The 24,383-nt window shown below is 41.4% G+C and overlaps 1 protein-coding gene across 2 annotated transcripts in view; it reads right to left on the bottom strand.

Moving 5' to 3' along the window:
- Window positions 1-24,383, bottom strand: part of Gramd1c (GRAM domain containing 1C) — an 80,034-nt gene that overhangs the window by 49,732 nt on the left and 5,919 nt on the right. The window contains exon 3 of one of the 2 annotated variants that reach the window (XM_041673403.1): window positions 11,655-11,739. In XM_041673403.1, the coding sequence (XP_041529337.1) occupies window positions 11,655-11,739 (85 nt within the window). Of the gene's footprint in view, window positions 1-11,654; window positions 11,740-24,383 lie in introns of those variants that run through there. The other variant, XM_041673404.1, reaches the window with a different exon arrangement.

The raw sequence follows: 24,383 nt of genomic DNA, 5'->3' as shown, positions 1-24,383 counted from the left end.
GGGAGAGGGACCTTTGTCTCTGTCACTCTGGCCTGTGGAAATGTCTGTGGGCATTTCTTGATTCATGATTGAGGCGACAGGGTTTAGCTCCCTGTGAGCAGTGCTAATCCTGGGCAGGTGGTTCTGGGTTGGATAAGAAAGCAAACTGAGCAAGCCATGGGAAGTGCCTAATTTGAACCATAGGGCCAAACTAGTGACAACGCAAGATACGAAGAGTTTCTGTAAGGTGATTATGATAACTGCTACATTTTAAAACAGCAAAGGTATTTTTTTATTTTAAAATGAAAGTTGTCAGGCACAGTGGTGCACACCTTTAATCCTAGCATTCAGAAGGCAGAGGCAGATGGGTCTCTGTGAGTTTAAGGATAGCCTAACACAAGGAGTTACACGAGATTCTGCTTCAAACAAAACAAACAAAATTCAACAAAAAAGTTGAATAAGCCTCAATCTATTTAACCTTAGTTGTGTTAAAATTCTAAACAAACACTGAAAACTAAAAACTGAGCAAGGTAGTCAACACCAAACAAAAATTCCCAGTGAATCACGGCGCAGATCAGGTTGCTCACACAGTAGCAGGTATAGCCCAGTTAGACTGGGTTGAAGGTTGTCTTCATGTTCCATTGCATTGTTATCTTAACCACAGACATTTTTTATCATCCAGTGCTTCTTGGACTTCAGAAATACCTGGTTGACTGATTAACACACAGTGCCAACCCTGCCCCACAGCTCTGATAGGCCTGGAGCACGGTCAAGGGGATTGTGCCAAATGCTGTCTGTGGTGCTGGCCTTGCTGGCCTTGCTACTTAGTACTAAGTACATTGAAAGCTACATACCTGAAATACTTTAACGGAAGAATATTTGGTATGCATTGACAGACTTTTCGGTAACTTTTAAATGTGATTTCCCTGAAATGTGTGCTATCATGATAAATGGAGACCACAGTAAAATTGCTTCAAATTGTGCTAAAGAAAATAAATGAAGTATAGCAAAGGCATTACATTATATCACACACAAGAGATAAAACATTTTCTTTTAAAAAGCAAAAATCAAACATTTTTTGTACTCCCAACTTAGCTTCTTTTAAATGAGTATCTACTATAAAAGTAATCATCATTTCAGGAAGTAAAGGTCTACCTGGTCAGTTATGTTAACAGTCAGATTCACCTCGGAGGGAATAAGAAAATAATGCTTATCAAAGATGGTTGTTGGGGACTTTGTAACTTTATAAATAGTTTGTTAGAAAGCTGTTTGTAATGATGAAGAAATTAACCGAGCTCCTTAGGTCCCTTTGAAACATCTTGCTTCATTCAATCTGCTAGCGGTAACAGGATTGATTACAGCACAGTCAAGTGACTCCAACGACATCTAAAGATTTATTTTAGTAACAACAATAAAATGAATGATATAGAACGAAGCAGTAAGGGAATCCAAGAGTGAGTCAGTATCATACACATTAAATAGTATACAGATATTGGATGGAGGAGAGTCATCTTTCTATCTGTTGTTTCATTGGTTAAGTAATAAAGAAACTGCTTGGCCTCTGATAGGACAGAAAATTAGGTAGGCGGAGTAGACAGAACAGAATGCTGGGAGAAATAAGCCGAGTCAGGAGTTGCCATGATTCTCCCACCCAACACAGACACAGATTAAGATCTTCCCTGGTAAGCCACCTTGTGGTGTTACACAGATTATTAGAAATGGGTTGGATCAATATGTAAGAGCTAGCCAATAAGAGGCTGGAACTAATGGGCCAGGCAGTGTTCAAAAGACTACAGTTTCCGTGTAATTATTTCGGGGCATAAGCCATGTGGGCAGCCGGGCGCCGGAACACTGCCCACCGCTCTCACAACAGATATTTAAATAAGCTGAATGTATTCTCTGTCCTACTAGAACTTAGGCACACTGTCCATATGGGAGGCAGCAATTAGGATAATGTGCTTTTTCTTCTTCCTTTGCTTTTTCTTGCTTGTTTGTTTTAGAGACAGGGCCTCACTGTGTTGCTCTGGCTGGCCTGAAACTCATAGAGATCTGCCTTCCTATGCCTTCCAAGTGCTCAAACTAAAGGAATGTACCACAATACCCAGGTTATAAAAATAAAACAAACAAAAAAACCCTACAGTGTCAGGAAATACAGGGTTCCAAATATTCCATTTTGTTGCAATGGTCACTAAACACACAGTAATGCAGACCTTACTAGACATAAAAAAAGATTCCTTAAAACAACCTTTTAAAGATTTCTTTTATATTTGTTATTTAAATTACAAGAAAGAAAACCTTCTCCTTTTTTATTTTGTTGGCTTTTTACTTGCAACAACTAAAGAGTAAATATAAGTTGAAAAAGAGAAAAAGAAAATGATCTGCTTCTCTCTGGGCAGACAGGGAGATGGACTTTCCTTTGGTTTTTCTTAGAGTATTTTCTTCTTATGACTTGTCAGTTCTTTTCCTGATCCTTGAAGGTGATTCGAATCTTTTCAAAAAGCTAAACAGGCTTCTTGCCAGGTTCACAGCCCAGGGAAGTTTCTTCCAGGACCCAGGAGTCATCCGGGAAGCCGAAAGCCTAATTTCACTGGCTTCCTGTCACAAAACCACCGTCCGTCAAAAGATGTGTTTACCCTTCCAGTGGATCTTACCCTCTCGCTGTCCCTGCTGCCTTCCCTAATTACCAGGTAAGGTTGAGATGAATTAAATGTGACACATGGAGCTGTCAACTTGGTTTATTTCGGGACTGGTCATCTTTTCTTCTTTTTTCTCTCTCCTTTCCTCCTTCCCTCCTTCCCTTTCTTCCTTCATTTCATACAGGTTCTCATATAGCCTAGCTAGGCTGACCCCAACTCACTTTGTAGCTAACGATGACCTTGAACCCTAATCCCCTGTCTCCACCCTCCACTGCTGGAACCACAGGACTGTATGACCACAACCAGTTTATCTGGTACTAAGGACAGAACACGTGAGGTGAGCGCTCTACCCACTGAAGGCATCTTCGGCACCCAGCTGTATCTAAACTTTGGAAGCAACTAGTCAGTTCTATCTGCCTGTCTGTGTCTGTGATCTCACACACACCACCTCCTGAGTTTTGTTCTTATTTGTAGGCTTTGCTTTGTTACTGTTGTTGTTTTCAGACAGGGTCTAAGTGGCTCAAGTTGGTGGTGCACTCATTATGTGTCATAGGCCAGCCTGAAACTTGGTGTCCTCTGCCTCCAAATGCTAGACTTGCAGACATACATCACCATGGCTGGCTCACATTTTAGTTTCTGTTTAACCAATAACAAATTGCTTTTTAAGAATGTATTCTTCTAAAAAAAAAAAAAAGAATGTATTCTTCTGCCTTTGTGGAAAGGTATTCTGAATTGGCAACAGATTTTGTACTGAATTATATGTCCTCAATACAACATTATCCTGTTTATACCTCAGTCCTGTTCACCTAGATAATCAGAGCACTCAAGATAAATTTTGGACAATAACATCACCAAAAAAGAAGAATCTCCCAAACAAGTCTTTTAAAGAGTAAAAGCATGCATACCATTACTTAAAAAAAAAAAAGCAATGCATATAAGTGGTGCAAGTTGGAAGGGATATTACCTAGAGGTGTGTTTATTTCCTTCCCCTTCTACAAACATCTTTTGAGATGACAAAGACAACATTTAATCAATTAAATTTAAGGGAGTGCTGAGGGTGGGGTAGGGAGGTACATTAGTGGACTTTAGGATTGTACACGGTTTAAGAAGACAGGAAGCAGATGCCAATGAATAAACCCTCGTATAAAATAAATGGATGAAGCCTGGGTTCCAAAATGGACAAGAGAAGGCTGCATTCTCATTCCGTACCTGTGCACAGAGGTGAGTTTGCAACAGGGACAGGCAGGCAGTAACTGACTGACAGGCTCCTGAGGCAGACCTTAGCCACACTCACCTCCTCTCCAAACACTGGCAGCACCAGTCCCCCAGCTTTAATATAAGAGAAACAGAAATGGTGGGACCACATGAAAATGGTGCAGCCTTTGGTGTGTGTTAGTGTCACAGCGTAGAAGTCTCCTTTCAACAAGCAAGAATGGGAGAATGGTGTCATCCAAAGGCCGCATGTTCAAGGCTCAGTTCCCAGCCTGCGGCACTACTTAGAGGTGACAGAACCCATGAACGGGGGGGGGGGGTGTCTATTGGGAGGAAATTGGGTCACTGTGATGTGGTGGCTTCATCCACTACCCCACTACACAGACCCTGCAATAATTAACTGCTTCAACACATGCCCCAAAGCAATGGCGACATGGACCATGGATAAGAACATCTGAAACCAGGAGTTAAAGTTAATTCTTCCATTCTCTTCCAAGTTGATTATCTTGGTGTTTTGTCACTGGATAGAGGGTGGCTGTGAGACAGGTCAATCAGCATGCCTCTTTCCACTTTCCCACACACAAGAGTGCTCTTGGGTAAACGAGGTAGACGTTTCCAGAGGGAAACCACTCCAACTGTTCAGTCTCGTCCTGCATTCTCGGCCATAGACTACATAGCTCATATTCTTCCCATGTACAGTCTTCCTCACACCAGCCTAGCCTTATCCTGACACTCAGACCCAGATCATTCCAAGGCTAAAACAACTTTTTAAAAGAATTTTTATTGATATTTATTGAGCGCTACATTTTTCTCTGATCCCCTCCCTGCCTCTCCCCGCCCCCTTCAGTCCTCCCCCAAGGTTCCCATGCTCCCAATTTACTCAGGAGATCTTATCTTTTTTACTTTCTACTTCCCGTGTAGATTAGATCTATATAAGTCTCTCTTAGTTCACATTGTTGTTTAAGTTCTCTGGGATTGGTTTGTAGGCTGGCTTTCTTTGCTTTATGTTTTAAAACCACTTATGAGAGAGAACATGTGATAATTGTCTTTCTGTGTCTGGGTTACCTCACTCAAAATAATGTTTTCTAACTCTATCCATTTTCCTGCAAAATTCAAGATGTCATTATTTTTTTCTGCTCTGTAGCACTCCACTGTGTAAACGTACCACATTTTTCTTATCCATTCTTCGATCGAGGGACATTTAGGTTGTTTCCAGGTTCTGGCTATGACAAACAAAGCAGCTATGAACATAGTTGAGCACATGTCCTTATGGCACGATTGAGCATCCTTTGGATATATACCCAAAAGTGGTATTGCTGGGTCTTGAGGAATGTTGTTTCCTAATTTTCTGAGAAATCGCCACACTGACATCCAAAGAGGTTGTACCAGCTTGCATTCCCACCAGCAATGCAGAAGTGTTCCCTTTTCCCCACAACCTCTCCAGCATAAGTTGTCATCAGTGTAAAACAACTTTTAAAATATGAAAAGAAAGAAAACTTAAGTTTTTCCAATGTGTAATTTGGGTAATCTGTTACTTCAAAGTTGACTACAACTACCTGTGGAAACATCTGGGCAGACTGGATACACTTCTGACTAATAAAACCCAAGAGGCGTGGGGCTGGAGAGATGGCTGGGTGGTTAAGAGTACTCATTGTTCTTGCAGAGGACCTGGGTTCTATACCCAGTACCCAGAAAGCAATTAACCCCAATTTGAGAGGATTTTTTTAAGGAAAGGATTTATTTTAAGGTGTGTTGCTTTTATGCTGCATTTGTTAAACGCTGTGAAGCTGTGATTCTTTGCCTGTCTAAAACACCTGATGGTCTAATAAAGAGCTGAACGGCCAATAACGTGGCAGGAGCAAGGATAAGCAGGGCTGGCGGGCAGAGAGTATAAATAGAATAAAAAACAAGGAAGAGGTGGAAGAAGAGAACAGGGAGAGGAGGACACCAGTGGCCAGTCACCCAGCTACACAGCACGCCACAGAGAAAGAAGTAAGAAAAGTATTCAGAAATACAGAAAGATAAAAGCCCAGAGGTAAAAGGTAGTCAGGATAATTTAAGTGGCAAGAAACAAGCCACACTAAGGCCAGGCATTCAAGTCTAAGGATAAGCCTCTGCGTGTGATTTATTTGGGAAGCTGGGTGGTGGGACCCCCAAAAAACAAAAGTGTATAATACCAAACAGATTTGAAACCCTTTTCTGACCTCTGCTGTTTCTAAGCACACACATGGTGACATACATGCAGGTAAAACACACATACACATAAAACATAGGTTTCAATAAATTCCAATACATGCCCAATTCCTCTTTTCTTTTTTTTTTTTCTTTTCTTTTTTTGGTCTGTGTATCCCGGCTGTCTTCAAACTCACAGAAATCCACCAACCTCTGCCTCCTAAGTGCCAGGATTAAAGGTGTATACTACAACATCTGGTTCCCTTTCCCATGCCCTAGCCCCGCCCTACTCTAGCTATACTCATGGTGAGCTGGAAGAGGGTATTGATGTGCCCCTTTCTGTCCTTTTCCTACAGGTTGAATTACTGGCTCAAATGTAGTTATAGATTTTAATAAAGATTTCTTAGCTCGAGATTAGTAGAGAAAAAAAGAGAAGACTCAAATGAATATGAAGAGTAAAAAAAAAGTCATGTTAGTGCAGACACTTGGAAATTTTCAAAGAAGCTTATGGCCATGCCACCACAAATGCACTTGATTGCACAGCTAAGCAGGGCTGGACCCAGTTAGTACTTGAATGGGAAGAGTTTTCTACAGGATAACTAGAATAGCTGTAATCTTGCACTTATGCTTAAGATAAATAGACTAACAATCTAAACACAAGGACTGCATCTATCAAAGGAGGTCATAAGCCCTTAAAATAGGGCTATCAGTGTCCAGCACCAAATGTTGGTTAATTAGCATGGACGCATCTGGAAATGTTCTCATCGGTGACCCTAGTACTTTACCCATCCGTATTAGATGCTAGGCAGGGAATAACACTGGCTAAGTCAGTTTTATCAATACTAAGGGGTCAGCTAAAATATTTCAAAAACTCTCTTCTGGCATAAGTATGGAGAACAAGAGCTGAGTCGACCGTAACTTTAGGTACGACTTGGCTCCCTAGGTCATAGCTGCTGCCGCTGCCGCCGCCTCTTCTTCAGTCACTAATGACTTTCACCAAATCCAAACGACTAATTTCCAGCCCTGTATTGTAGTAATAGGAGTGGCGGGGGGCTGCGTCCCCAGCACCCCAGCCACCCGCACAGCTAGCTTATGCCCGAAATAACAACACACAAACTGTATTCATTTAAACACTGCTTGGCCCATTCTCTTCTAGGCTAATTCTCACATATTAATTTAGCCCATTTCTAATCATCTGTGTATGGCACCCCAAGGTGTGCTTACCAGGAAGATTCTAGCCTATGTCCATCCTGGGTCGGAGCTTCATCCCGGGAGCGGGGCATGGCGTCTCTCTCAGGCGTCTGCTCCCGAGAGGAGAGCTGTCGAGACTGAGCTCACTTCCTCTTCCTCCCAGCGTCCTGTTCTGCCTACTCCTCCCACCTATCTTCCAACCAATAAAATGGGCCAAGGCAGTTCCTTTATTAGCCAATGACCTTCCTCCATCACTGTATTTTCTTTATTTTTATTGTATGTGCATTGGTGTTTTACCTGCATGCATGTCTATAGGAGGGGGTCAGATCCCCTGGAAACAATTGTGAGTAGCTATGTGGGTGCTGGGAGTTGAACCCTAGGTCCTCTGAAAGAGCAGCCAATGCTCTTAAATACTGAGCTGTGTCATTTTTTGAGATAGGGTCTCTCACTGAACCTGGGGTTCATCGATTGATCTAGGAAAACTGGCCATGAGCTCCACTATTTTGCCTGTCCCTGCCCCCTTGCTGGGGTCACAGAAGGGAGAGCAATCATCACACATGGCTTTTATGTGGGCTCTAGGCTTCAGACTCAGGTCCTTGCACTTATTCAGCAAACACTTCACCATCAGAGCCATCCCTCCAGCTCCTAACCTTCTGAAACTTAAATTTTTAGAGAGCATAGAAATTACCTAAATATGCTTGGGATTCTGGAAGATTGTTGCTCCTCCATAACTGTTTAATTATTCAAGCATTTATTCATTGCAATATGGTCTCATGGATATTTATTTGATTCTTCAGGTTTTTAGCCCAAATCATTGTTATTTTGTTGCTGAAGATATCCTAACTTTGAACATCAGCAGCTGTTTCAAGTTGTTGCCTGCTTTCATTTTCTTAACCCACTGTTGGTACTGTAACAATAACATGCTTCATCCTCACTGGTCTTGAGTGTCTCAGTTAGGGTTTCTATTTCTGTGAAGAGACACCAGGACCATGGCAACTCTCATAAAGGAAACCACTTAATTGGGGCTGGCTTACAGTTTCAGAGGTTACATTATCATCATGGAGACTGACATGGGGCTGGAGAAGGAGCTAGGAGTCCTACATCTATATCAGAAGACAACAGGAGCCTGTGTACTGGGTGTAGATTGAGCGTGTGAAACCTCAAAGCCTGCCCCCCACGGTGACACACTTCCTTCAACAAGGCCACACCTCCTAATAGTGCCACTACCTCTGGGCCAAGCATTCAAACACATGAGTCGATGGGGACCATACTTATTCAAACCACCACATTGCTCCAGCAGTTTCTGCAGGAAGAGTGGTGCTTAAGAAACCGAGATATGAATTTTAGACACATTCCTTGCTACTAGAGTCTCACCAGAAAGAGACAGGAAATAGACAGCTGGAGTCATGCCTCCATAGCCATTCTACCTCCTCAGATTAAGTCACAAAGGTAAGTTTAAAATGTTTCTTTTTAAAAGAACTATATCTGTACTAAACATGCATAAAATTTTTCAGGCTACTATTCCCTAAAAACTACACATAACACCATTTACATATTATTTATATTGTGTGAGGCACTACTAGTTATCCAGAGGTGATTTAAACATTTAAAGGAATGTTCCATGTAAATGCTATACTATTTTACACAAGGGATTGAGTATCCATGGACCTTGGAAGTAAACTTCCTGGATCCAGTTTCCTGACCTATCAAAGGGCAACTTTTGGGGAATATTGTTTTAAGGTGTATTGTTTTGTTTTTGCTGCTTTTGTTTAACTCTGTGAAGACCTAAATGGCCAATAGGGAGGCAGAAGCAAGGATAGGTGGAGCTAGCAGGCAGAGTATAAATAGAAGGAAAACAAGGAGGTTCAGCTACACATCTATGGAGTAAGAGTAAGATTTACAGAAGTAAGAGAATGGGGAAAACCCAGAGGCAAAAGGCAGAGGGGCTAATACAAGTTAAGAAAAGTTGGCAAGAAATAAGCCAAGCTAAGGCCAGAGGTTTATAACTAAGAATACACTTCCATGTGATTTCTTTGGGAGCTGGGTTGCAGGCCCCCCAAAATAGCTTAAAGAGTAAGACATCACACAACAGGCAACTACTTATGGCAACCCACTCTTGATGGAATCATTGCACTCATTTAAGACATGGTTTCATCGTCATGATTAGCATTCTATCCTGGCATGTCCCCGATACACTGGTTGTTATTAAAAATTTTAAGCAACCAAGTTTCTCAACAAAGATGTGACCCATAAACACTCATGTAACCACCACCCTGATGCCATGTAACCAGTGAACACTCATGTAACCACCACCCTGATACCATGTAACCAATGAACACTCATGTAACCACCACCCTGATACCATGTAACCAATGAACACTCATGTAACCACCACCCTGATGCCATGTAACCAATGAACACTCATGTAACCACCACCCTGATGCCATGTAACCAATGAACACTCATGTAACCACCACCCTGATACCATGTAACCAATGAAAACTCATGTAACCACCACCCTGATGCCATGTAACCAATGAACACTCATGTAACCACCACCCTGATACCATGTAACCAATGAACACTCATGTAACCACCACCCTGATGCCATGTAACCAATGAACACTCATGTAACCACCACCCTGATACCATGTAACCAATGAACACTCATGTAACCACCACCCAAATCCCATACAGAACCATCCCAACACCACAAAAGTTCCTGGGTCAGCCACTCTCTCCCCTTTATATCTGAAATATCTATAGTAAACATGTTTATTGTACCAGTCAGAAAAAAATGCACACACACACACACACACTAAAAATAATGTATAAAAGACAAAACACTAGTAGCCAAATTATACAGACAGAAGGGTCACTCTTTTTCTCTGCATTTTCCTAGGTGGCTTTCCAGTTTTACAATGAGTATTTTCCACTACACAATGAAATTAATATCTTTCAAAAAGGGTACAAATCACCATGCATGGTGGTAACACACCTGTAATCCTTGTACTTGGGAGGCAGAGGCAGGAGGATAGCTCCAAGTTTAAGGCCAGCCATTCCAGGCTAACCAGGAGTACATAGCAACACCCTGCCTCAACAAAATAAAGCAAGGTCAGAGTGAAAAGGGTACATTTTAGAACTATTTCTATGAAAAGCATTTGGCTTTAAGTGGGAGGCTAGCAAGAAACATTGGAAACATAGCAAAAGAGTAATAATTGTCTTTAACAATTAACATTCCATTATAATGAAGAGACAACTACCTCTCTGTTCCCTCTAAACCCTTCCATACCCTACCACCGCTTTTCCGTCAATTTCATTTTTAAATTTTTTTATCATAGGAATATCTTTCTTCCATTGGGTGTGGTGGCAATTGTCTGTGATCATAGCACTTGGGAGGTGTGGCATTCAAAATCATCCTCAGATACACATTGAGTTTGAGACCAACCTAGGTACACCAGACCTGATTTCATTCCCCAGAAGTCATACAAATCTGGATGTGGGGTCTGGAGCAATGGCTCTGAGGTTAAGAGCACTGGCTTCTCTTCCTGAGGACCCAGGTTCGACCCCTAGCACCTACATGGTGACTCATACTCACCGGTAACTCCAGTTCTAAGGGATACAATGCCCTCTTTTGGCCTCAGATGGTGTGTGCGTACACACACACACACACACACACACACACACACACACACACCACAGCACAAGATACACATTCAGGCAAATACCTATACACACAAAAGTAATCAAGTTAAGTTCAATATTTAAATCTGAAGTTGAGTATGGTGATGTACTTGGAATCTTAGTGACAGGGAAGAAGACGGAAGGAATGCAATCAACTGGGGAGCTTCCGGTTCAGAAAGAGACCCAGTCTCAAAACACAGGGTGAACTCATTTGAAGACATTCAACATTGGCCCTGGCTTCCACACATATGTACCCTATATGCCAATGTACTTACAGATTTGTATGTACATACACAAATACACACAAGAAAGCATTTCTGTAGCAGAAATGACTAAACCTGCTACCCCAAAGCCTACTATATACAAAAACTCAATATGAACCATAACATGAATAATGGCTTATTCCTAAATGTATTCCTAGAACATTCTTATTAAATCGCTCTGTCAGTACACTTGTTGAAGAGTATATTTTTCTCAGCAGAGTTATTATATGATGAGTATCAAATCTAAATATTCCTTACAAGTCATATATGGAAGTACCAGGAGAAACCATAAGGCACACTTCTTCTTCGTACATAGTATCTCTGAGGTCAGAAATCACTGTTCCCCTACCTAGACTTGGCTTAGCTTGTCTAACTGTAAACAGGACACGGCTTTCTTTACAAAACTATAAGTAATGGTGGGACATTTCCTTAAGGTAGTCCCTCCCGCACGAAGCCCTAGCCATCTCTCCGTATGGTCGTTTGTTGTGCTTTTCTGCATCTGGGGGGCTCTGAGTACCTGCTATCAGTTTCTCGGAGTCGGGCAGGTGTGTGAACTGCTGTTTGTACTCTTCATTCCTGTCTTTATAGGTGGAACTCGAGATCTGAAACAATAAAAAGATTAGATTTCTGTTTACTTCCACTTGAAATAGCTTAGAAAACACATTCAGAGTGAAACTTAAAAATCGTTTACTTTCTGTCAACATTATGTCCTTATACAAAAGGAGCACAAACATTTCCAGAGTCATCGGTGCAATAGTTCTGCGAATGCAGGACAGGCCATGCATGCAATCTGGCAGCTGTGTTGACAGAGGAGGTGGGGCTGATGTGGAGAAAGCAGAAAAGCTGTGTTTGAAGTAAAAGGGAAAACCCTAAAGTCATCTGGGCAGACTGAGGGTACGGTCCTAACTGGAATGATCCAAGTGGAGATTAGCAAGGGCCTTGGTGGAGAGATCTAGAAGGAAATGAGGCCATGTGGGCTTGACACTGTCCTGACCAAACAGCAGCAGATCTGAGCAGATGCCAGAGATGGCCTGAGCCACCCACACATTCCTGCCTAGTGACATGAGAGATATGAGAAGCCATAGAAACTGGGACAATTGAGAAGAACTTGAACTTTGACCACATTACCCAATTACACACAGGCCTGCCAGTAGAAGGAAAGACTTTCTGGGCCTTTGTATCTGAGCTCACCATTTAGTAAGCACTGACCAATACATAGGGCAACTCCTAGAAAGTCAGCCTTAAACAGAAAAGAAAATCACTGATAAATACCACAGAGATATTCATTCCCACACACCATAGGACAAACCCAGATTTACACTGAGTTCTTAAGTAAACACAATCAACAATGACAAGTCTTTGGGCAGGAAGAATGCAATCAGAATCCAGAATGCTTCTGAGGCAGATGAGTAGGGCAGAGAGCAAGGCCCAGAAGGCCTCACGCACAGCCTTACTAAACTCATGTGGAAAAGGCGCTCTGGAAAGGAGAAATGCTGGACTCCTCAGCTGAGACGGACCAGAAGTGGTTCACACCACCGATACAAGCACAGTGCAGAGGCCTCCAGAGTCTCCGCAGACAATCCAGGGCTTGCACTGCTACTAAATCTCACCCCAAATGGTGGGTGTATATACATATATACATGTACACACATACATATATAATATAATATAACACACACCACATGGAATTCTATGTAGAACTACACGCAGCAAATTATACACAGAAAAGCGTGGTCCCTTTGTGAAACAGTACCTTCAAACCTGCCCCAGCCTGCCTTCTCCTTCTGAAGCTCATCTTTCTTTAAATTCTCTTGCTTTGTTTGCTACTATCTAACCATCTCTGGTGAATTCTTTGTAGCAGGCCTCAAGAACTGAACCTGGAGATAACCTTCTTATCTCCACTATCACTAACACTATCAGAATTATCCAACTGGCAATAAAGATTATAAAACAGGAGGAGCAGCAGGAAAGAGAAAGTCAGCACGCAATAAAACAATCTTTGATGGTTGTGGGCATTGGATTTAAGAGTTTAGGACCTCAAAGAAATGATCAACCAACTGTTTAAAGAACTAACGAAAACCATGTTTGATGAATTTAGGGGTTTTCCTAGCTTCAGCCGCCAGCTGGACAGCTTAGAGGCACCTGAGAAGAAAGCCTCAGCTGAGGTATGGCCGAGATGAAATTGGCCTGTGGGCACGTCTGTGAAGGATTAGTTTGATGATGAATTGATGCAGGAGAGCCGAATCCACTGTGGGCAGCGCTGCTCCCAGTCAGGTGGCCCCGTGGTTCTAAGCTAAGCTGAGCCTGAGCCAGAGGGCAGGGCAGCAAACTGCTTTTCATGGTCTCTGCTTTGAGCTCCTGCTTGAGTTCCTGACCTCAATGATAAACCTGAAAGTAGAAGTCAAATAAAGCCTTCTGTCCCAAAGCCGTTTTTTGGTCATGGTGTCACAGTGACAGAAAACTAGAGCAGGGGTAAAGGTCCTTGTCTCTAAGCCTGGTGACCTGAGCTCAATAGCCAGGACCCAGAAGGTGGGAGGAGAAAACAGAGTCCCACAGATTGTCCTCTGGCCTCCACATACAAGCTTACACACACACACACACACACACACACACACACACACACAATCATGCACACACATGTACAACTTAAAATATTTAAGTGTGTGTAATTTTAAAATCAAAATTAAAATAATAGTCTAAAATTTTTGACAAAGAAATAAAAAATGGAGCACAGAGGAGCAAATATAATAGAAACATGAGCAACAGACAATAAAATGTCTATTTTAAGTCTAACTATATCCTATGTATTAGTATAATCAGACTACATAACAGAGGTTAGGATGAAAGGGGGAAAAGTAAAGGCCTAGAATGATCTAAATGCCATGGTCAAGAACTCAGAAGAGGAAAAATACATTTTTAAGTTAAAAAAAATAGTAACAAAAAGAATAATTTTTTTATTGAAACACACATACAAAAAAAAACAATAGGACATATAAATGAGGAAGAGATCATTCTTTTAATGCACCCAACTAAATGGACAGACTTCTATCAAGACTGATGAAGAAAAGCAAAGAGAGAGAGAATATATGAATTATTAATTATTAAAAATAGGATAACACTGTAGACACTACAGAGCTCAAAGGAAATAAGGGGAAATCTACATACCCCTATAATATATAAATATATCACCTTGGAGGAACTCCTGGTTCCCCAAAATATACCAACTACTACAACTCACTCATTATGAAATAGTTCATTTAAGTTGGCCCACAACCTACAAGGAAATTGAATATATAATTTCAAATTTCCCAAAACAGAAATCTCTAGTCCTACTTGGTTTCACTGGAGAAATCGTCAATGTTTAAAAACTCAGTCCCAGCTCTGCACAATCCTTCCAAATATTAAATTAGAAAAGAGCAAATCTCAATTCCTTGTGTGAAGCAAGTATTACTCTAATATCAAAACTGATAAGAAATATTACAAAGACAGAAAATGATAGAAAAATAGCCTCAGGAGTACAGATGCAAAAACCCTTAAAGTGTGAACAAATACCCTTCGGCGATATGAAAAAAAATGAGTAATACAGCATGACCCAGGGACCCATGACTGCCTTAATAGGCAAAAGTTTATCAATGTGATCCACGGTATTAATCAGATAAAAAGAAGAAAAACATCTTAGCTTTCACTTGATGCGGAGCTAATGTGTGAAAACAGTCCAGTGCCAGCTCGTCCCTACAAAAAGCCAACCCACCCCAAGGCGTCAATACAAAGGAACTTCCTCAACTTGAAATAAAACACTGTAAGGGTAAAAACATGAATTGAGATTTGTTCTTTTTAAATCTAAAATGTTGGAAAGATTATGCAGAACTAGAACTTCATTTTTAAATATTTTAAGATTTCTCAGTGAAACCATCAAGGCTTTACCAAGTGTACTGGGGTGTTGGTGTGTGCGCAAGCACACACACACACACACAGAGGCAAGTTAATTTCCAGGGTTGGGGATATAGTTTCATGATACAGCATTTGCTTAGTTTATACAATGACCTGGGTTCGATGCCCAGCACTAAACAAACAACACCCCTGACTCTCCAACACCGTAGTGTGTGAGAGAGTGCTCCCGAGTGCTCTGGTACTGTTGACAGGGAGTGGGTTAATTACAAGACAGTTGAGTTTTTACAAAGCTCATTTGCTCTCCTGTCCTTCTGCGTGGCCACAGGCTGACACAGAGACAAGCCTGATGCAGCATAAACAAGCAGAAACCCACACTGCAGTCTCAATAACCACAGACCCTCAGCCTGCAGACCCTGCTAACTTCTGAAACTGAGTCTTACTGTTTTCTTTATTCTTTTCATAAATGAGCTTATCCATGGTCTCATTATAGCTACACAAATAAAACTTTTTTTCTTATGATGATTTCTTATTAGACAAGTTTCTACCCAAAAGATTTTTATACAATTATTTTGATCTTATTCTTTTCCCCTCCCCAACTCTTTTTCTAATCCTTTCTACTTTCCTACCCACCCAACTTAACGTTTTTTCTCTCTCAAAAAACAAACAAACCTAAAAGAAAGTCAAACAAAGAAACAAAAAACAAACAGACAGACAAGTACCAAAACGAAACTAAATAAAACGAAAAGAGCACAAAAAAAACATGGAGTCAGTGTTTTTGTATCAGAACCCCCAAACCTTACTTAGCACAACTGACTCCATGATGGAAGAATGATGGAGGAGTTACTTTCATTTAATAAAGAAACTGCCTTGGCCCATTTGATAGGCCAACCCTTAGGTGGGTGGAGTAAACAGAACAGAATGCTGGGAGAAAGAAGCCGAGTCAGTCAGTCACCATGATTCTCCCACTCCAGAGAGACGCAGGTTAAGATCTTCCCTGGTAAGCCACCTCGTGGGCTACACAGATTATTAGGAATGGGTTAGATCAATATGTAAGAGCTAGTCAATAAGAGGCTAGAACTAATGGGCCAAGAGTGTTTAAATGAATACAGTTTCCGTGTAATTATTTCAGGTCAAGCTAGCTGTGCAGGAGCTGGGCGGCCAGAACGTAGTTTGCTGCTCCATATCTTCAACAGAAGAATATCATACAAGCCATAAAACTCAGCATGCAGACAGCACCACCTGCCAAAATTAAAACAAAGACCTAATCCACCAAAGTCCACGGTTCTGGGGCAGTCTCTAAAAAACTACCCTTGCCTTCTGGCTTCTGTAGGTCTACTTCTGGCTGACTGCTCTTGCTAACTGAAGTGTGTCGACCCAGGACAGGGTGTTTACGCTTAGAAGCTCACCCTAAGGAAGGCTAGGAGACACTAGGATCCCAACACCCTAAGGAAGACTCAGAGACACACTGGGACCCCCAACACCCTAAGGAAGACTCAGAGACACACTGGGATCCCCGACACCCCAAGGAAACCCCTGTCTGAGTAGTCTTCTCTGGCAGGTACTCCACAAAAGTTTTGTGGGGCCGACTATGTCTGGGCACAGGGCCTGCTCTGGAGTGTGGTTGAAATGCGCAGTGACACTCCATTAGTGAAAACTGATTTTTTTTTTCTTTTCCAAGCCCTCAAAAGATATTTTTTAATGGTAATGTGGGCATCCTTAAGGAGATAAGGTTTTAATGAGTTATGAATGCTTCCTCTCCTGGTCCTTTATTTCTTTGGACAACTACGTGTCTAATTTAACACTGGAAGATCAGAACCAAACTCTAAAAGCCAGTGTGCCAGTCAGGTTTCTGCCAGTAAATTTGCAGGGAAGAGGGTAAGACATGGTTTCTACCCAGCCCTGGCTGTCCTGGAACTCACTCTGTACACCAGGCTGGCCTCGAACTCACAGAGATCTGCCTGCCTCTGCCTCTTGAGTACTGGGATTAAAGGTGTGAGCCACCACACCTAGCCACTTATTTTTAATTATTGGAAGAGGAGTATGTATACCTAAGTGTAGGTACCAATGGATTTCCTGAAGCTGGAAAACCATCCCCTTTGCTCCTCAAATGATTCTGTTCTCTCTCTCTCCTGCCTCCATCATTAGGGTCTTTTCAATGCAGCTGCTTGGGCCTCTTAGCTTATGTTACTTCTTCTTCCCTTTGATTTTCTGTGTTTGTTGATTTCTTTTATTGTTTTCATAGCTTTAGCACTACCTAATATAACATGATGCATTTGTTTATCTGTAAAATAGCCATCTCGCACTCCAACTGTAACCTCTAAGGTGGTTGGGGTACCATCTGGTTCATTTAGAGCATGATACATATCAAAGACACTCGAATGAATGAACAAGAGCATCTTTGCCGGCGTTCATTTGCTGTGTACATTAGCCGCTTCTGGTATAATGACTCTGCCGTTACATATGCCAACTTAACATACTCCTTAAGTTGTTCTTTGGAAGGTTCGCTGAGCCTCCTGATTTTCAAATCCCTTGTTCATCTTCCATGTCCATTCCATCTTCTGAAACTCCCTTTGATGTCTGGTACATGTCCATTGTCCCGTAATGTCTACAGCTGCTCTCTTTGTCAGTGATACAATCTGAGTAATACACATAGTTCGACTCTTTCTTCAGCTTCGATTTCCCACTTCACCATTCGATCATTATTTCTGTGAACATGTGTTTTCCATATAGCCCTTGGATTTGTTGGTTTTCAAATCTGACTAGTGCTTGAAAATATATTACCCATTTATGTTTTTATCTCTTTCTATTAAGTCCTTACTTGGAGATTCATTTTTTCAGGTCTGCATAGCAAATCTAATGCTGTCCACCGAGCTACAATCTCCTCTACTACTCCATAGCTGTAGCCTATAAGTTTTGGAATCCCAGTATGTCATTTATCAATTTTCCTCCTGCTCACTTGTAGAGTATTATACTCAATTCCCAAACTCTTGGGCAAAACTCACTCCCACCTCCACCTAAGCCCAGTTTTAGCTAGACAAGTTTCTTTGTTTTCAGTTTGAAGATGCAGATTTCCTTTCTTGCCAACGTTTCACAAAGAGATATATACTAACATAGAAAACAGCTAAGGAAGACACCCAACATCAACCTGTGGCCTTCACACCTGTATACCCAAGTGTGTGCATCCACACACATATTCATATACCAAACACACACATGCTCACACACAGTTTACAACACTGTACTCAGAATTTCTAGACAGTTTTATTAAAATATTTATTTACGTTAAACATCCCCCTCCTATTGCAAGAAATTTTAATTCCTGTTAAATGTAAAAAATACTAGAAGATACCTCAATTTATAAAATAGTGCTCTATGTGTGTATACATACTTATATATATTTTCTATTTAAAAATTACTATATATATATATATAGTAATTTTCAAATAGAAGTAACTTTCTTTTTTTTTTCCCCTTTTTTTCTTGTTTTGGTTTTTCAAGGCTGGGTTTCTCTGTGTAACAGCCCTGGTTGTTCTGGAACTCTCTTTGTAGACCAGCCTGGCCTTGAACTCGCTGAGAGCTACCTGTCTCTGCCTCCCCAGTGCTGGGATTAAAGGTGTTCACCACCAGCACCCAGTTTAGAATTAAGTTTCTTAAAAACTATGAAACTGAAAGGCAACTTCATTCTGTTTTTAGGCCATCGAGTAAAACATAGCGTAGACTTTATAGGTTTGCATGAACATGGGCTGTGCTTGCCCTGGCACATAGGTGACTGAAGGGCAGCTTTTCCCCAAACTCGCCAAAGTACATCACAAACACACTAATTAATCCTGTGGGGCCACTTTTGACAAAATATATAGCACACCATTAGCTACTCCTATGTGTGCCAAATACACCAGAGCTGCGCTAAGTCTCAGCCCCACTCTTTAGTAGCAGTCCTTAGCTGTGAGAATTCTGAGCACAACCACAAGTCAGGCATGACAGAACTGAGCCTTGTGGCCCCTGAGACAATCAAGAATACACTGGACTGAGACCTAGAAGCTGCTTTCAAGTGTCTTCTATACTAGTTATCATCTGAATATTTCAAGTATTTCAAGATGCAAAGGTTTTTATTCTTAAATGTTTTAGAGCAAAAAGAAAGACATAATTTGAATTCTAAGCACTTTTTAAATTCTCCTGCTTCATCTTTTTCCTGTTTCTCTTTCTAAATCAAATATCCAGTATTTACATCTCCTCTATTCTATGGATATATTTAGGATTATTAAAATCGCAGTTGTTTAAAAAAATATATAGACTTTAATTTTAGTTACAAATTTCAGAAAATAATTTTTTTCATTTTTAAAATAAAACCATCAATTAGACCAGTTAATAAGAAAATGATTATGCACAGGTGAAAAACATTTTCAAAGGGAAACTTAATGAAATATTGAAGTAAGAAAGGATGGTCAATGATCAACACCATATCCAAGAACTATTGTATCTTACAACCGGTTAAATTATGTCATCTTCCATGCGCACAGCACAAAATCCCAGAGGCCCCTTCCTACTCCCACTAGTGTCTAGAAGTGCACAGCACTAGGAGCTAACTAAACAAACAGACCAGCCGCAGATCTGTCTGTTTGTCCTCTGTGATTTCTAACCCACATAGGATACACCATTATTTTAGTTCGTAAGGAAAAGTTAAACTATTTCATTCCTTTTGCCATATACCTTTCCCTAACAGGTAAAAGACAAAAAGCATAAATATTTATTTGCCCATTAACTTCATTTTCAATCTCATTTGTTATCATTTTTTGTTTCATTGGGTATAAAAGTCAACAATAAAAGTCATTTCTCATATTCTAGGATTAAACATTGTGATTTCCAAGAACAAATAAAGAAATACATATAAGAGTCCTAGCTTTAATAGCTAGAGTTAAGTAGGAAACCTGGAGCGGTGGCTCTCGCTGTCGACTATGGAGACTTAATCACACTGGTACCCTGCATCGGAACAATCTTACAAGAAAAGACAACCATTAGCCCCTCTGTTTAACTGTGTGCCTCTGACTGACCTAAGACACACCAGTGTTGTCAGTTATGACTCAATATCTGTTTACAACTGAAGTTGCATCCTAGGTCTACATCCCAGATCACCTACAGCCTCTCTCCAATGTCCTTCCCACCTAATTAATCTTACATCACACTCACATCACATGCCCTCTCAGTTCAGTACTGTAGGACAACAGCCTGCATGAATTATTCTACATTTCTGATTTTCCTTAGCTCTTGAAACATCAAATTGTAAGAAGTTTGGGACCTGTTTACCAGACACCTTCTTGGAGCTGTCAGGGTAATGACAACAGGTCCTCCCATGGGTAGGAAGGGTGCCAGCTAGCCTGTCTCCCTGGAGATCAGCTGTAGTGCTGCATCCCCTATGGGCCTGAGGGGTGGAATCAGAACTGTAGATGAGGGAAAGCTATGCTGCAGGGCTCAGGGCCGTCCACTTCTCCAGGGCTGGAGACACAGTACAGTCTTAGACAGTGAGAGCACAGAGCTGGCTGGGGGTGGGATGTAGCACAGCGGGAGAGCATTTACTTAGCATTTGAAAGTCTCTGAGTTAGATTCAAAAGGAGGAAGTGAGGGAGCTAGAGAAAAAGTGTTTAAGAGCACTGGCTGCTCTTCCAGAGGTCCTGAGTTCAATTCCCAACAACCACATGGTGCCTCACAACCATCTGTAATGAGGATCTGATGCCCTCTTCTGGCACACAGATATACATGCAGACAGAGAACTCAAAATAAATAAATAAATGAATGAAAAAAAAGAGGAAATGAGGGAGGGACCAAGAGACTAAAAAAAAATCTTAGTCTTGCTGGGGAGAGACATCTTTGAACCTTCAGTGTGTGTTTTCCAGAGCAGTCTCTTATACTAGTTCACTGTAGTTAGAAAGCCAACAGCAAACCAGAATACATTTGGATTTTCTAGCCCATACTTCTTGGCCCTATGTTTGGTTCCTTTACAATTCATCCATTCCTTTATTAATTAAGCAATCCTGTTGATTCGAGTTATGGCACTCAGTGGTAGACCCCTGACCTAATCTAGGTTTTACTTCCATCCCTGAAAATAAATAAATAAAATAAACTCATTAGAGGTGTTTTTTTTTTTTTTTTTGACAGGGTTTCTCTGTAGCTTTGGAGCCTGTCCTGGAACTAGCTCTTGTAGACCAGGCTGGCCTCAGACTCACAGAGATCCATCTGCCTCTGCCTCCTGAGTGCTGGGATTAAAGGCGCTACCACTGCCCAGCTAGAGATGTATTTTTAAAGAGAGACAAATGTAACTTTCATAAAGTAAACAGACACAGATCCGGATTCTTTGAGTCTGAAATGGCCCTGACGTTCTTGATTCTGGTTAAATAACAGGTCATGTGCCTCGTGGTCTTCCTCACGTTGAGTTTAAATTCTGTGGGTTCCACCTTCTTACAGTATTATATTAATATAATATATTATATAATTATATATAATGAAGATCAGAAAAGAAACCAACATGATAGAGTCCATGGTAGAAACAGAGGGATTTAAGATGATTGGGAATAATCTCTTTCTGGCTTCTTTAAACGTCCTTTCTCTTGGTTACGGTACGGTTGTGCGTTGCACAAGTTTTTTCAACGGCGGATTATTTGTAGACTATACACACTGCAGTGGTTTCATGAGAATACAGGGACCTAAAAATTCTCATCTCCTGGTAATATTACAGCAGTCTTAATGCCACAGTGCAATACCCTGCTCTCCTCTCTGTGGCAAGGCTACTACTGCAAACAGGCCTGCTGAGCTGCCCGCTGTATGAAGATATGGCATGCATATATGTGGACGGTGCATCATAATTGAACGGGATAAGGACGCTACATCATGTGGGCCTCTGTTAGGCCACTTCATGCTGGCTGCACAGCTACCATTGCTTTTCTTAGAATGTGGGTCAGCACTAAAAAGTTGTTTGGTTATACAGACCGTGGCCTTTCAATTAGGCAGCCCACGTGACTATGCTACTTGGGTGTCTGCTGGCGTTCCTTGCTGCTTGATATTATTATCAAATAGTTACAACATCTTCAATGATCTAGTCAACTTATGTAAGCTTATTAAAATGTGGCAAGAGCACACTGAAAAACCTTCAGGTGAAGATATGAAGAATTATTATATTCCTAGCTATGCCAACCCAAACTCCGGTTAACCTGGACAGGGGCTTTTATGCTTATTTCTCTGTTCTGGAATGTTCTGGTGTCTGGGTAAGGAATCTCTAGAAAAGTCTCTAAAATCCCCGAGATGTTATTTTGATCTTTAAGTTCATTCTACATGAATTTACACAAAAATTCCTAAAACCATGTATAATTAGCTTAAGAACCTAACCTGAGCCAGTGAAGACCTTTAATACTTTAAACCTGTGCTCTTCAGACTTTTAAATCTGTAAATCATCTGGACAACTCATGAAAATAAAGATTTCAATCCAGTGATTGGACCCAAGATGCTTCATTTTCTGCACATAGTAGAGTCGGTTCTGCTGTCCCTCCACACATGTGAAGCACAAGCATTCACTGCACACACATTCCCCCCTTTATTTCTAGACCCCTTTTTCTTTTTATTTATTTTTTTATTAATTTTTTATTGAAAAAAAAATTCTGCCTCCTCCCAGCCTCCCACTCCTCTCCCCATCTCCCCACTCCTCTCCCCCTCCCCCCACTCCTCTTCCCCTCCCTCTCCAGTCTGAAGAGCAGTCAGGGTTCCCTGCCCTGTGGAAAGTCCAAAGTCCTCCCCCCTCCATCCTGGTCTAGGAAGGTGAACATCCAAACTGGCTAGGCTCCCACAAAGCCAGAACATGAAGTAGGATCAAAACCCAGTGCCATTGTCCTTGGCTTCTCATCAGCCCTCATTGTTCGCCATGTTCAGAGAGTCCGGTTTTATCCCATGCTTTTTCAGTCACAGTCCAGCTGGCCTTGGTGAGCTCCCAATAGATCAGCCCCACTGTCTCCGTGGGTGGGTGCACCCCTTGTGGTCCTGACTTCTTTGCTCATGTTCTCCCTCCTTCTGCTCCTCATTGGGACATTGGGAGCTCAGTCTGGTGCTCCAGTGTGTAGACCCCTTTTTCTTAAAAAATAATTTATTATTGTTTCATGCGCATTTGTGTTTGCCTGCATATATGTCTGTGTGAGGGTGTCAAATCCCCTGGAACTGGAGTTCCAGACAGTTTTGAGCCACCATGTGGGTGCTGGGAATTGAACCCGGATGCTCTGGAAGAGCAACCAGTGCTATTAACCACTGAGGCATCTCTCCAGTCCCCTTTTATTCTGTTGCTCTTTTGATTTTCCGTTGTTATTCCTTCTCTTGCTTTAAGTCATCCAAGGGTCACCATGGCTGTCTAACTCTGGAGATAGCTATGAATTCTTAACATAATCCGTAACATAAACCATAAAAATAAGGCTTAGGTGGACATTATACAGAGAGTGGGAGACCGTAGAGTAATTGGGAGGTCTCCATCAAATCCACCCCTCAGAGATCAGGGGAGAGCTATGAACCCTGAAGAAGGGAAGGCAGAAAGTATGTTTGAGTCAGAGGGGTTGGAGCACAACAAGAAAAGAAGGCCCCATAAATCACCCTGATCAAAATGTTCAGTCTCACAGAGACTGAAGCAGCCACACAGGCCCTGCGTGGGTCTGCACCAGCTCCTCTGTGTATCTACTGTGGCTTCTAGTTTAGTGTTCTTATGGGACTCCTGAGTGTGCGAACAAGCAGGTCTCTGACTCGTGGGCCTTCTCTTGGGCTCTTTTCCTTCTGTTAGTTGTCTTGTTCAACGTTGCTGTGATCATTGTTGCTTTATCTTATTACATTTTATCTTGTTCTATTTTATTATCATTCCTTAGAAGCAATTATTTTCTAATGAAAGAAGGGAAGTGGATCCAGATGGGAGGACAGGGGAGAGGAACTAGAAAGAGTGGAGGGAGAGGAAACCATAAACCGGATATATTATATGAGAAAAATCTGTTTTCAATAAGAGGGAAGAGAAATAGGAGGAAAAAAACAGACGTCCAGGGCTAGCCCTTGCTGCATGGTAAATAGGAGGCCAGCCTAGGCTCTACAGGATGCTAGCTCTTCAAAAATAAAAGGTTTTAAATGGTATGTATTTTTTCTAAGTGACCAAGAATGATACAACTGCTCTAAGTGACATGTTTAGTTGCTGCTATTTTAGTGTATTTCTTAGCAATTACATGTTTTCCTTAGGTTATAGCTCAACAAAAATTAAAAATAAGCCTATGTTGTTAAGTGTCTTAGTAGGAAGTAACAGCTTGCTGACTGTGTGAAGAGTCAACACCACCCATGTGCTGGCCGTTAATTA

This window comes from Microtus oregoni, unplaced genomic scaffold (assembly GCF_018167655.1).
Source record: "Microtus oregoni isolate MIOR12 unplaced genomic scaffold, Mior012 000023F_ref0000262, whole genome shotgun sequence".
NCBI classification, from domain to species: domain Eukaryota; kingdom Metazoa; phylum Chordata; class Mammalia; order Rodentia; family Cricetidae; genus Microtus; species Microtus oregoni.
Note: the sequence above shows the minus strand (reverse complement) of the source record. Positions and strands in the feature narration are given on the sequence as shown.